The 15,277-nt window shown below is 36.3% G+C and overlaps 1 protein-coding gene and 1 long non-coding RNA gene across 2 annotated transcripts in view; one reads left to right on the plus strand and one right to left on the minus strand.

Annotated features, from left to right (window-relative positions):
• The first annotated feature begins 812 nt into the window (after positions 1-812).
• LOC140747471 (uncharacterized) lies at positions 813-2,407 on the plus strand. The gene is made up of 2 exons (XR_012102874.1): positions 813-1,187; positions 1,848-2,407. It is a non-coding gene; the product is annotated as an uncharacterized LOC140747471 (long non-coding RNA).
• The window catches only part of LOC140747470 (ATP-binding cassette sub-family C member 4), a 33,762-nt gene continuing 20,015 nt past the window's right edge, over positions 1,531-15,277 (minus strand). The window contains exons 10-24 of the mRNA XM_073079935.1: positions 14,935-15,099; positions 14,215-14,352; positions 13,411-13,578; positions 10,863-10,982; positions 9,924-10,168; positions 9,460-9,509; positions 7,395-7,604; positions 6,922-7,152; positions 5,925-6,031; positions 4,990-5,113; positions 3,433-3,606; positions 2,774-3,024; positions 2,429-2,551; positions 2,194-2,354; positions 1,531-2,106 (exon numbers count right to left, since the gene is read on the minus strand). Coding sequence (XP_072936036.1) covers positions 1,827-2,106; positions 2,194-2,354; positions 2,429-2,551; positions 2,774-3,024; positions 3,433-3,606; positions 4,990-5,113; positions 5,925-6,031; positions 6,922-7,152; positions 7,395-7,604; positions 9,460-9,509; positions 9,924-10,168; positions 10,863-10,982; positions 13,411-13,578; positions 14,215-14,352; positions 14,935-15,099 — 2,547 coding nt within the window. The 3' untranslated portion in view covers positions 1,531-1,826. The remainder of the gene's footprint in view (positions 2,107-2,193; positions 2,355-2,428; positions 2,552-2,773; positions 3,025-3,432; positions 3,607-4,989; positions 5,114-5,924; positions 6,032-6,921; positions 7,153-7,394; positions 7,605-9,459; positions 9,510-9,923; positions 10,169-10,862; positions 10,983-13,410; positions 13,579-14,214; positions 14,353-14,934; positions 15,100-15,277) is intronic.

Genomic DNA, 15,277 nt, shown 5'->3' on the forward strand with positions numbered 1-15,277 from the left:
CAGCCCACCTAATGGTAAGTGACTACTGCCGCCCATGGACATCTGTAATCAACCCCAGATGGGATTAGATATTCCTACCTGAGGTCGGCCACAGATGCGCCGCTACCCCTGAGGACTAAGCTGGAATGCCTCGGAAAAGTATGTCTCCCTTACCACACCCTTCAAAACGGAACACAGCAGCTCTAACACTGCTGTTATTAGGCAGAAATAGGGGGTGGTTCCGCCGGAGTCGAACCACAAAGGGTTCTACCACCTTCAACTTTCACACTTAGCTTACACCTACATGCTAATAATGATAGAAAGAATTAGTGAATGGAAATAAGAATGTATTTAATGATGGCGTCCCTGGTTGGAGAGAAAGTTGCAAATTTCACGATTTATTTCCGCGACTGTGTGCGCGGTTATTTTTTCCCCTCTGTAACAGTGGGTAACTTGTATCCGTCTCTTTCTGTCCGATCAACAATCGTATTTCACCTGGGTTTGCGGATGCCTCCGTAACCGCAGCGGCTATGTAAACGCATAAAACTGTAGAGTGAGTTTTAAAGTAAAACAGCTATTTTGCGCGATGAAAACGCCTGGAGTTCTCACGCTATCGCAGATGTAAAAATTTTTCTGACTGGCTGAAGTCGATTCTACATAGATCTTGTACACGGGATAACCCTTCTTGAATAAGAAGCAGATGAATATACATATAACAATGTTCGTCCGATTTCACACTATTATTATAAACAATGAAAGTCCCAAATCAAATAGGCTGTCGCTTCAATATTATTTATCTGTATTTATTTTATATCTGTAATACAAACGCCAATGATTATATGTCAGTTCCGTCGATATCTGACACGATGTAACTTTTAAGTATTCGAAAATAATCATTACCAATATGATTCCCATAGTACTTATTAAATAACAATAATTAAATAAAATATGGAAAATGTAAATTATTTTTGCAAACAAAGGAAGACGGGATCTACATTGGCACTAGTGGTCATACCATGAGTTGCTGTTCAGACTGTTATGATGATTCTTGGAGGGTGATATTAAAAGACCGGAATGTCCAGGGATTTTTGTTAGGATTGGTTATAATTGCTCTGTTCCTGGGTTATCGCTTGTTTCGATGTCGACATCCCAGAAGGAGACTGCTATGCAGTTTGTAATTTAAATAGATATTCCAGTTTAAATTCAAGGTAAGGTTTGCCGTTACAGATTTTTGGTTTAAACTTTCAAATTATTCAATATAAATGAGAAAAATTCTTATTTTGGGCTTCGGTATACTTGCACTACTTTTTATATTTTTGGACTTGGGTATACATCTTTAATAATAAATAATTGAGATAATTGTATTGTAGTTCCGATTTCTTTCTGTTTTTTGTAGATAAAAGAAGGGATTGGATCTATTAAAAGAAATTATGAAATGTAGATCGTTTAGATGTCATATTGTAAACATGATGTAAACTGATGATTTATAACGTTGAAGGTAGAACTAGACAAGGAAAGAAATTAGGATTATCAAAAATTAAATTTATTCATTACAATTAACACACACAGGCACCATGCTTAGATAATTCTAAACAATTTTTAAATGTCCAAAGATATTGAGGTTATATAATTCAAACATTATTATCTATTAAGGCAGTATTCGCTAGTATTTGATTTTCAAGGAGCTGACGATAAGTAAAGAACGTGGTAACATTACGTCTTCAACGTTTGTTTCACACTTTGCTTTTATCACTTAGATACATTGAGGTTACGCTCACTTGGGAAATTGATTTAATGTCTATAAAGTTTTTGTCATACACTGAGTATATTATGAACTATTATTTTATTCACCTAACATTTTCTTTTAGATTGCTCTCAAAGTACGCGTCCCTCGCGACCTGCAACAGTTGATCGCTGCTCTTCTTGCCAGTTTCTCGAACTAGAGATGAGAAATTGCTATTGGGATCTGATAATAATATAAATGGGTGCTCGAATTCCAAAACTTGGCCGCTACCCATAACGATGACCCGGTCGGAATCCATAATCGTGTTGAGGCGATGAGCGATCGTTAAAACTGTACAAGATGCAAATTGCCGCCGGATTGTTTGCTGAATAAAATTATCCGTCCTGAAAAAATGGCATTGTTAGATTAAATGTCAAGAATTCAATTTGGAACTGAATTACATAATGAAGCTAACAATGTACGATACTTACTGCGGATCCACATTAGCAGTCGCCTCATCCATTATCAGTATTTTGTTCGATCTTAATATGGCTCGAGCGAGACACATCAACTGTCTTTGTCCAACCGAAAAATTAGAGCCACCTTCTGTAACTTTGTAGTCTAAAGAGGGGATTGCAGATTTCATGTCAACCTGCAAATAGATTTACATTAGAACGATTGCAATAAAATACATAAGGATCGCAATCTTGATGTTTATTTTCTCACCTGCTCAAGTGCTCTCCAAAGATCATTGTCACTGTACACATCGAAAGGATCCAAGTTATATCTTATTGTAGCAGAAAACAGTATTGGCTCTTGAGGTATTATTGAGATTTTCGAACGCAATTCCTGTAAGAAAAAAAAAAGGTTTAGTGTGCGTAATTTTATAAAGTGGTTAAATAAAAAACGTGTACTGAATTAGCCCCTTTTGGCGTAATTGATAAGTAAGCACTACGTAAAAATATGGGTTACATCGGCGCATGTCCAAGCTCTAAATACTTAATAAATCTGTTTCCCTAATGCATCAAAAGCAATATATCTTCCAAAATATTTGATGCGCAAATAGTTTACCTGTCTGGCTACCAACGATATGTCAATGCCATCTATCGAAATTGTGCCTTCCGTATACGCAAATCTAAATAAGGCAGATATGAGCGATGACTTTCCAGCTCCGGTGCGCCCGACAATGCCCACCTTCCAGCCACTCTCGATATTAATGTTTAAATTTTTTAACACCGGTTCTTCATCTACTGCGTATTTCATATTCACATTGTCGAACACTATTCGTCCTTGCGATGGCCATGTGGGCGATACTGAGATTTCTGGAAAAGACATTGATATTATGAGTTTATTTGAATTTATACTTTCGTTTTATGAAAACAGTTATTGAAATTCGGTTCCGGGGTTCTAGTGAGGCAAAAATCTCGGATATTTCAATATTATGTGCATAAGAAAAATATTGTATTAGAAATTTATTATAACTTGTTTTTACGGTGAAGGAAAACACAACGTGAAACGTGGAAACCGACATTCCCGGTAGCTCTGTAAAAATAAGATAATGGCTGAGACCCATTACCCGGCAGTGGCACTATTATGGGTTAACATCAAATTATTTTATCATTTTTTAGTTTACCTTCACCTTTAAGCAAAGTCAACATTATTTCTGGTCTTTATCCATGGAAAGGAATGATCTACGTTAAGTCCACACGACACTCGGAAAAGCTACTTACTCCCTTCAAATAGATTGGACTCGGGTTCGATGCGGGTATACTCGAGTATTCTCTCGACACTGGTGAGCTGCGCAATGAATTCGACCAACATGCGGGCACCGTGCTGCAACATGGCCGTCAGCGTGTTGCTCTGTGTTACCGCCAACCCCACGCTGCCCACTGCGATTGCATCCCCTGCAGCGAACGAGATAATTGTAAATGGACTTACGTACGGATAATTGTTATTAAACGATATAAGCACGCATAGATTTACAGCTCGTGTAGATAACAACCGATCTGCAAAGTTAAGCAACGTCTTCGAGGCTCTATAGGTGGTTTGAAATAATTATAGTTTAAAAACTAAAAACCACGCTAATATAAACCACGCACAAGGAACATCGTTAGTCCTGATTCCTGACGATCCTGATGAGGAGAAGGGGATAAAATTATTAAAATCGTGTGATGTCATCGGTTCTTGATAATCGTTCAAAATTTTAAATTAATCGGACCGTTCAAAGTCGGTAAAAATCGAGTTCAAAGATTCCGTTACATACATACAAAGATACAACCCAAGCTAATAAAAGCGTGGTAAAAAGCTGAAGCGTGATGGATATTAACTCGTACCACCTACCACCGATATCAGCTTTTATATATTTGTTACATATTTTTAAAGAGGGTTGCGGCCAAATGATATGATTATTTATATCAATCGACAATCTCGACGAAATGGAAGATTAAACGAGTCTATCGTCCCGAAACGTTATTATGACTAAGCTTAAGCCCTATTACTAATCTTTTATATTCTTTATATTGTATAATGTACATGTAAAATTACTCACAAAAAATTCAAGCCAAAAAGCAGTTCAACCAAACATTTCATTACAGACATTTTCCTAAGGAACGCAGCCGTGCAATTTAATAATAAAAACGGAAAAACATCTAGCGGCGCAAGAAAACCACATCGCCGACCAAAATCACCGCTTAATATGCACCAAACAGAGTCTGTTCATTCGAAATTGGTTCTGCCGCATAATGGTGTTGCCGCAGCTTGCCGTATGGCGAAAATCGAATAAATGTTATGTAAGAGCGATTACATGCATATTTTTATATTTTTACAGAGGTTCGAAAGTAACTGGTAATGGTTTTGTAAAGTAGATTATGACGTCGACCAGAACTGACTTATCGTCATATTTGAAGGATGGAAATATTAATTAACTAAACATTCATACGTAGATACCTACTGAGGTAGATATTATTGGTTTTCGTATGACTACGTGTATCATAAATTAATTTAATGTTTAATTGTTATTATTTATCATCGTGTATATTCGTGTATCGTTCTAATTAACAATAAATAAATACATAAATAAATCATTTCCGATGACCCACCCAATAGCATACTAAACTAGTTACGATCTTTAAATTACACAGTATAGTCCGCGCCAAACTGCTAGTCCGCTCTGAAGTGGATGCGAGCAGGTGTAGTCATACAATTTACAATGGCGACGCGATTCATTTCTATATTCAGAGCGGAATAGTAGTTTTACGCGGACTATACTTGCCATTTTAATAACTTACCGAAGTCCAGATACAGGAAGACGAAAATGACTGATGCGAGGTAAATTAAACAGATAGTGTCCAAGTAGAAGCCGAGAGTAGATCCTCCACAAATAAAAGCATTCCATGCTGAAGTATGTAGATCCTAAAACCATTTTTAATTGTTAGCTATTAATAAATTACTTCAAAATTATAAATGACTAGCTGACCCGGCAAACTTGGTACCGCCTCAACATCTATTTATCAAATTTATTTCCTATAAAATATAGCCTATGTTTGTCGTGGATAATGTAGTTTTCGAATGGTGAAAGAATTTTTAAAATCAGTCCAGTAGTTTTTGAGCCTATTCATTACAACCAAACAAACAAACAAAGTTTTCCTCTTTATAATATTAGTATAGATGAGCAGTGATAGTGAATTTAGAATTCCTTCGATCAACAATACCAAATTCAGTCCTAATTTCTAAAGTCCAAGGTTCAAGTCCTAGGCCTCAGGCTAGGCGAGGAAACAAATTATGGGAAGCGATTATTTGATTCACGCGATTTAATCGAGGCACAATATGGATATAATATTAAGTGGGCACTCCGATTTATGTATACGTTATACGTGTAGCCGTTACCTTCCAATTACGGCATAAGTGCTACCTAAAGCCAATTACAGATGCGTTGCTATCCCTTATGTAGCATACATACATAAATATGTTTCTAATACCATTGCGCACAATTAATTTCATCACGAAGTATTCCTCCACCGATTACGTAAAAGATATTATTTTTTTACGTATATAACTGAAAAATTAGAGGTGCGTGCCTTAGTTTCGAACTTCGCTCCTCAATTGTTCAGTTTAAGCTATCACTGCCTATCACGCTCTATCACTTACCTATATGATTGCTGTAGACAAAGAGTCCTACTATACCTTCGATTTTAAGTAACAAAACAAACACGAGGCCACTAACCTGATGGTTATCGAACTCATCGATCAGTCTATTTTGAGCGCCTGCGGACCTGATTGTAGCTATTCCATTGAGAGACGATGACACCATACCGAAAACAGGACTCTTTGCTGCAAAATAAAATACATTAGTGGCCCACAAGTAATATTAAAGCGGCACAAATAGCATAAATCCCAATATTATAAATACGTACTTAGATAGAGTTACTTTTGACTCAATCCAGAGCTTTTCTTCCAAATTACAAAAAATAAGGGCTAAGATTTTATTAGACTATATTATTCATATCTCTTAAAACATGCAGGCTATAGGATTTTAGCCGATTGCTTTCAGTTATTTTTAGAAGGTATCCTTGAAAAAACATTTGAAATTCAAATATTAGGGGTCGAAAGGGAAGGCAATTACACTTGGCGAAACGACTTCGTACAATTTTAGGAGGAAGTACTCGGTTAAAAATTTAAGAACATTAACGTTCGCGCTGCGAACGACAACGAGCCGTAAAAAGAACATTCCCCTCCGAAAATAATGTGTTCGTGTAACGAATTTTGAATACTATGCAGGAAGGCCTAAAAATTAAAACATCTCTTTTATACTTAACCTTTTGGTTGTTCAAATAACAACTTGTTTTTGTCTGTATCGAACTAAAATTGTGCAATTGACAGTATTCTATTTTACTTATTGAGGTGTTAAATTACATGTCTCAGAACAAGTAACTTCGTATAATAGTATGACTGCACAATTCCTGTCTTTGCGGCTAAGTTACGAATGTTACGATAAATACAAATACAGACTAAATTATTTTTATACAAATTATTTAGTTTGCCACAGCCCGTGTCTGGCACATTTGATGTTTGCAGATGTAAATGAAGCTTAACCATCTCCATCAAACAAGCTAGTCCAATATCATTCTCAATTCAATATCATTAACTTCTATCCTTAAATAGCCTACACTTAAAGTATTAAACTTTCGTTATGAAAAAAAGAAAAACATCAAGAAACTTACTAACTCCTTCCAATCGCTTAACACCTTGAGCAGTACGTAGATAGATCTTGACGAAGAAGAAGAATATGACCAGAAGCACCACAGATGGTATGAGAGTCCAGTAGAGAGCGATCGCGTTTAGAACCAGAATGGCCAATAGGGTGCTGTAAATCTGGCCCACATCTAACAATGTTCTAGGCAACATTTCGTCCAAAGCACCCATGTCCTTTGTGAACCGATTCAGGATTCGGCCTGCAATAATTTTGCTGTGTAATTCTTGGCACAGACGTGAAATAACGTGGAAAGTAATAAATCTTTTAACAAATGTAATACATACTGTGTATATAAAGTTAATAAAATTTCCTTTAATATTTTATTGTACTATTGCTTAAACACATCTCACTCTGAGAGGAGACCTGTGTCCAGTACTGGGACAACAATTATGTGTTAACGAAAAACTAGTATAATATTTATAGGAACACAAATACACGTACCCGAAGAACTCGTGTCGAAAAATCGCATGATCGATTTTATCATGGTAGAAAACATGAAGTTATGTAACTTTCTGGATGCATTAACACACATGCTGGCGAACGGGATGACTCTGAGGTTGGTGAGGAGGATGCAAGTGATGATTATGCATCCGTGGATGATAATGTACTGGCCCGTGGTGAATGGTCCCACTTGTACGTCCAATCCTGGGTCTGAAAAATTAAATAAAAATTTAAATAAAAAAATTAGCAAAGTAGTGGTATAATTCGGCTGGGAACGTACCGCTACCACGCCTATTTCAAGCGTAAAGCAGTTCTTGCATTTCGGTGGATGGGTGTGTACGCTGGCTGACATATAAGACGATCTTAGTCCGTAGGGGTGAAAACTCTCGAGTTTGTTACAATTGTTCCTGATAGGATAGTGATCATTTACCATGTAATTGGTTTATTAAAAGTTTTACGATGCAAATTATGTTATTTTATTTAAACGCACAAAATACGACATCAATTCGGTTTTTTTCATTTATAAACCTTAAATTGTTATAAAATTAGAAGTAACATCTTTAAAAGTTTATAAGTAGAACATAATTCTATTCCTATTAACAGTGAACCACAGAGGCTCGTTCATTATTCAGTCTGTAGCTGCAAATACGCTTATAAGACCCGTAGTCGGGAAGCGCCTGTCCACATTAGGTGGTTTCGAAACAACACCGCACCTCCTACTAGGCGATTCTGGGAGAATGTACCAGTTCGACCTAATGTGAGCGAGGCCTCACCGCTGAACAAAATTTAATGCGCCTTTCATTATTCTTGACTGAGGAGTTTATGCATAAATCACGCTCCCGCGACGAGTTCGCAGGGCCTGTTTAATTATGAACTATAATAACGGTTCCCGTGTCTGGATTTCGTTGAAAGTATTTTATACTAACTTTTCTCTTGTTGTACCAGATTGGGTATCTATCAATAATCGAAGACTTCTTGTGGAGGCTTTCAACATAAATACTACTTACAGGTAAAGTCGATTTACTATTCTGAATCGACCCTTAATATGCTTAGATTAATTTATTTTTTATTTCCAAAATGCACACTGTAACCTTACATCGTCTCGACGATTCCCTTAGAAATAGCAAAATTCTATAATTTTCCAGACAAAAGGCTCAGGTTATTTTTATTTTTATACCAAGAAACACATACAACAATGAAATTTAAAAAAAAATGCATGATTTAGAATATCTTTTTTAAAATTGTTAAATTATATGCAATTAACAACACATAAAAATATTAATATTTACATGTATTGTATCCATACGTTGGACCGTTATGAAAGCGATAATATACATATTCTGTAATATTTTTGCGCTCACAGTTCCGATTTTAGAAACATTTTGTAACTTAAATGACTGAACCAAAAACACTGTCATGCTTCGTGTATCAATCAGCTGTGCTATTTTTATTTTTTCGTTCAAACCTACCAACTATTATGCAACTTCTCTGTCCGTTGGAATTGAAAAATGTAGATGTACCTTTTGTAAATCAATGTAAAAAGTAACGATGTGCCGTGTAAAAACACCAAAATCGTTCCAATAAATGTAAGTAAGGGATGATAATGCCTTTTTGGAAATTACACTAGAAATATTTTATCTGGAAGCACCACCGCTACACCTGTTTCTGTCTAATACCAATATTATTAAGCGCTTTTTTCCGGTTTGAAAGGTTTGTAAGAGAAACATACATATCTAAGGCATTACTACGTAGTCTTCAAACGTAACATCAGTGGATAAACTCAGGTCAAACTTTAATCTTTTCTGGGTTTGATTACAGACCAACTAACTAACCATTACATAGAGTTTGCTACTTCTATAATATATTATACAAAAGAAAAAATGCCCAAGAGTAGATCTTAACAACTTGACGACGGAACATGATAAACAACAACCCAAAATAGACAAAGAATTTATTTCGTGAATGGTTGCGGGCATATAGTCCATTGTTGCGGAAATAATGCGGCTTTGGCAACGAATTAAACCGACTCCATCCATTATATAACACTGAGCACGTGAACACAAACCTAAATCAACACCACCCATCTCCTCTTCGTAAATCGCCATTTGATTCGACCTGAAACAATCAAAGATTAATTGATTATAACTTATAGAATTAACTCTATGTGATACTTGTGTGTAGGTACGGTTCTGATAGATTTAATAGCATGAACGGACACACGTGAACGCCGTATAACACTGAACTGTCAAAATCAATCCAATTTGTTCGAAAAATGATCTCCTTAAACTCCCTGGATGACTTGTATTGGGGACGGCAAAATTTAACTGACGCTTCCGGGTGACATTTTTAAGAGCGGCAAAAGTTTTAAACCTTTCGACGACACTTAGTTAAGTAAACATCATGTATAAGGCAAAGCCACTTGGCCAGCGCGCGTGACTATGGCCTAATCCTTCTTATTCTGAGAGGAGACCCCTGCCCAACAGTGGGACAATAATGGGTTGGTGACGATAAGGCAAAATGCGTACATACCAGAAACTAATCCAATAATCAGCTCCCGCCGCGCACGCCGCAGTCAGCAGGATCATGAAGGCGGTGAAGAGCAGGAAGCATACGTTCCCGCCGGCGTTGAAGTACGCCGCGATCACCTCCCAGCGCAGGTTGCCCGACTGCCGCTCCTCCGCCGCCTGCTGCTGCGCTTCGAACTGCGGCAGCTCCTCGGCTTCGTTTGCAGAGATACTCCTTAGCACTCCAACTTTTTCCTTGTCGTCTGATGCCTGTTGCGATTTTTTTATAATATTATTTTGGAAGTAGCAAACGAGCATGCAATCCATCAGATGCTATGTGGTAACTGCTGCCCATGGACATTAGTAACCAACTTCATATAGGCGGATTTCTTTCTGAAGTCGATGTCAGATATGTTGCTACTCCCGAGGACGGACTTGTAATAAAATTGTTTCATAATTGTGAAAGACTTTTTAGTCATTCACGTATTAGGAATTAAATATCATACACGTAGATTGTTTCTCATTCTAAGTAAAGTTTGTTGCTTCGCCTATCGTGTACCTCGAATACGATACACTGGTGCCTCAAAGTTATTAGGACAAGACCCTACTTAACGTTAATTATAGCTGCGTTGCCCCGAGGATTAAGTAAGAACGACTCATGAAAGTTTATGTGCCTTACCACACACCTTGAACTAAGACATGACACATTTCTGTTATATGGTAATTAGATTAATACTTTTAGTTACTCACGTTCAATGTAACTTTTGAAATATGTATATCTAAAGAGTATTTACTTTACATGTAAGCTAAAATTTAATTAGAGATTTTTTATAAAAATAAAACCTATACTGTACGTTTTTGAGCTATATATATGCTCGAAAAACACTTCTCTCCACAGCCGGGTAATAAAATATACATGCTAGTATATAGTGGTACTCTCCACGAACTATAAAATTCAACTTACTCCTGATCCGACGCTCTCAGAATCCTTGTCTTTTCCTTCTTGTAAAGTTGCCAGCAACATGGCGAAATCCTTCCCTGATGACACGAGGTCGTTGAACGTGCCCATATTTTCTATACTGCCCTGAAAGTTATTCTTTTATAAGTGCCAGTGGATTCGGGCAGAAGTTGACCAAAAAATAAAACTCTATATCAAGCCCACCTATAAGGTCCAAAAGTATATGTCAACTGTTACCATATTAGTAGATTATTTGTTGCAATTCAATTTATAATTTTCTTATTTACACGTGCCACCTATCGAAGAACATCTGTGCTACGATATATATGTATGAACTTAACTAATTTATAAAACTCTATGGCTATTCTACCATTCCTCCAATGGTGTAGTAATGCATAATGAAAAGATAAAGTAACATTAATGATATTATTAATATTGTACGGTATTTTTGCTTCTTAATAATAATAATAATAATAATAATCATCTTTATTTGCAAAAAAATAAGGTACAATTTGGTATTAAATAAGTCAATAGGTACAATTTCCTCTTATTTTTTGCCTGTAAGGCGTGCAAATTCAAATTAAAACATTAATACAATTAATATCATTCATTCATTATCATAATTACAATTAAATATCAATCATTCTACACGAAAATACTTAATACAATATAAAATGTCAATACGAATTAATACTAATCAAATACAGTTATATAATAAATATAAAGTCAAATACAATTGTCATAATTTGACATACATTAAAAAAAGGGAATTACTAAATTAACGTGTAATAATTCTTCTTAAATTAACGTGTCTATTTGTTTTCCAATTACAGTTCCACTATTGATAAGTACGTTAGCAAGCGAGCATGTAGTCCGTAACGTTAAGTGCCCATTGCAGTCCATGTAATTTAATTAAAGGCCGAAGGTCGGGTAATGCGCTTCTCTATTTTGCTTTAACTTCCTTAATATTAAAACTGACTAATCAAGACTGAAAAAGTTTAGTGATATAAACGCATATAAAACATGCGCATGTTACGGCATCTTGACACGACCGTAAGTCGTGACAAAACGCGACATCGTATATATAAAATTAAACTGTCAACTTTTGGAAAACTAGGACGTGCTTCGTAAAAAATTACGACATCGTCAAAATTGGTGTTGCATTTTTTTACAAAGTGATTTCCGGCATTTATGAAAATACGGACTCATTTTACTTCATGATGAACGATCACTTTAAGAAAAAATAAGATTGTAACACCAATATACACGACGTTTTATAATTTAACGATGCGCGTCGTACATATCCACTACACGACATCGCTACATACACGTGGTCTGCGATATATCGTGTGTGTTTTCTCTGTAATACGAATACCGTTCATATTACAGCTATCGTTCAAAACACACGGAATGTTACCTGAGCATGCCGTATGAATAAAAACAACAGAACAATCTAATCAAATTTTATTGCTGCCGTTAACGCAACCCTCAAAAAGCGGTTTTGAAGCTAACGCCCGCTTCCGGCGACAAAAGTAGGTCACCTGTGCTGGGAAATTATAACTGATGATTACGAAAATGGGAAAGGTGTACAAGGCTTCGGCGGGATTTGGTTTTACCGTCACGTATGTATATCTACTACAAAAACTACAAGTTATTTCTAATTCCAACTTGGTTATTAAATCACTGTTTTATTTGAAACTGGAAAATGATGGCGATGTCGCCTGATATTGGTACTATTTCCGTGGATTCGAATGTCGACTGTGTAGATATTTGTGTGTCTATCTGTTCCAATACATAATAATAAGAACAATAAATAGACGCTTTACATACCTACCTACTTATAGCTCAGAAATCAATTTGTTTGGTCAAAATATGTATCCAATACTTAGGTGCAAACTAAATGTCTAAGTTCCTCTGATCTACTTAATCTAACCTGGGTTTCTAAGTACATCCATTTTTATACAAACATACCTACAGAATGAGAAGCGACTTGCCCGCGCCACATTGTCTACAGCAAGCCTCGCGTTTTATACGTTTTGTACAGAAGTGGATGAAAGGCGTCGTGTTCGCGTCAGTCTCCCTCTCTATGGGACTCACATGTGGTTTGCAAAAAGTAAATACAACCACGGAACACCTGCCAGCCACATATAACTTCAAATACGTGAATACGAACAAATGTATATATGCATGGTGTTGGTATACCACCAACATTCTAAGAAATTAAACGATTGCGATATCTCCTTTATGTTTTCTGACATTTGTGAAACACTTGAATAAGTTTCTTTGCTAGTGACTATCCTTGTTAAGAACACAGTAGACTAGTAGTTAACGATACATGAAGTTTACCAACAAGTCAAGCTAAACTTATTTGGTCTATTAGTTAAACTAAATTATTTATTCTCAAAGAGGACATTAGGATACACGTACCTAACAGCTGGTCTGTGGAATAATAAAAAAGTGTTCAGCGATGGGACAGTTAAGTACTGTTTTGATGAAATGCAATGCGTGCGGTACTTATTATAATTTTAACACGTTTAATAAACAAGTAACAAACCTCATTCAACACAATAATAACGTCAGCCGCCTTCAAGAAGTGTATCTGGTGTGTGACGAGGATCCGGGTTCGACCCCGCAGGTACCCATTGATGCACCCTTCAAACAGCTCGCGGCCCACGTTCGCGTCGACCGCGGAAAGTGGGTCGTCCAGTAAATAAATGTCGGCCTGCAAACGAAATGCACTTCTATAATTAAAACCGAAACAGTCTTAGAAATGTTGACGACTTATTCATACTCTCGTCGCTCAATAGCAATTTTGTTAGTAGATGATGGTTTTCAGCATAATATTTGAAACCTTCGAGACATACGCACTACAAATGTATAAGTAACTTCTGAGATGCTGAAATAAAAATCGTTGCAGCATTAATTTAAGTGATTGATCATTGAATCCATGAGTCACCGACCCTAAATAAGAGAACAAAGAGTTAAGCATTGAAAAACACATCAATACCTTCATATATTGAAGAACATAAAAGAACGAAAATAAGACAATAAATAATATTTCTTTTACATTTCGTCTTTTATATCTCGAATCTACCAAAACATGAATTGCATAAACATTTACCTAACATTGAGTAAAAATAAGGTTATTAATGAAATAAATCATATTGATTCCCCAGCGTAAAAACTTGTTATTTTCCGCGCTTATTACAATTTTCGTATTCCCTAGACGAAAGTCAACCTGGCAAGAAACTATGTAGTTATATCCAATTTCCACTTAATTGCTTTTCGAAAGAGAAAGCCATGTGGATTTTTCGTTACAATATGAACTTGTTTGGAGAACAAATAAAAAATCAATTACTTCTCTGTAGACTGCTCGAGCTAAATTGATTCTGGCGCGCTGACCCCCCGAGAGTGAGACCCCCCGCTCCCCCACTATCGTCTGGTCGCCGTACGGGAATTGCTTAAAATCTTTTTCCAAGCAACACGCTCTGCATACCTAGAATGAAATGCACTTAAGATACTCAGCTATTTCCACTTTGAATACAAATGGGGCATAATGTAACACTCGATACAAAAGTAGTCTATAAACGTTTTAAACCATCAACATCGATTTTTCTAATGTAAGCATTTTACTAGGTGACTTTAACCTTTCAAATGAGACTACTTGTTGAAATAATCAGATTTAAGAAAGTTAAAATCTACCCTGTTTGTTGAAACTCTACGTCTCAGTCGAATTCAAGTTTAGAATTCTTCATTTTTGAAATGTGCGTTTATAAATTAATTATCACTTGCTTTAACGCTTAAGGAAAACATCGTGAGGAAACCTGCATACCTGAAAGTCCTTTAAAGTTTTCAAAGGTATGTGAAGTTTAATAATCCACACTTGGCCAGCACAGTATACTATGGCCTGGTCCTTCACATTCTATGAGGAGATATGCCCAGCAGTGAGAGTATGGTGGGTAATGGGTTAATGATGAAATTCGTTTTTTTAAGTAATTAGAACATTTTATTACATATCCCATAAGTTCAGCTATTATATTTTAAAATACCATGTACAATTCTACTCTATATTACTTACCATTTTATATTTATCGGGGTCATAGGACAAGCCGAACAGAATGTTTTCCCGAACAGTGCTCGGAAAGAGCCACGCCTCTTGGCACGCGTAGGAAACGTTCCCGGATACTGACACGGTGCCAGCGGCCGCGGGCAGCTCCTTTAGCAGCAGTTGGAGGATCGAAGACTAAAAACGAACGTAACTTATAGTTGCGATGTAATCTCAGTATTTGGAGGATACGGTAGAATAAAGGCATTATTGGTTTATACTATTATACCTAAATGTATGTAATGTATGAACAAAGAAATAGGATATTTATGCGTATTGTTTTGGTAATATCAGATATTTTATAAGGACTTAAAAA

This window comes from Epargyreus clarus, unplaced genomic scaffold (assembly GCF_041222505.1).
Source record: "Epargyreus clarus isolate Ecla_fem2 unplaced genomic scaffold, WU_Ecla_fem_2.2 ptg000014l, whole genome shotgun sequence".
Classification (NCBI taxonomy): domain Eukaryota; kingdom Metazoa; phylum Arthropoda; class Insecta; order Lepidoptera; family Hesperiidae; genus Epargyreus; species Epargyreus clarus.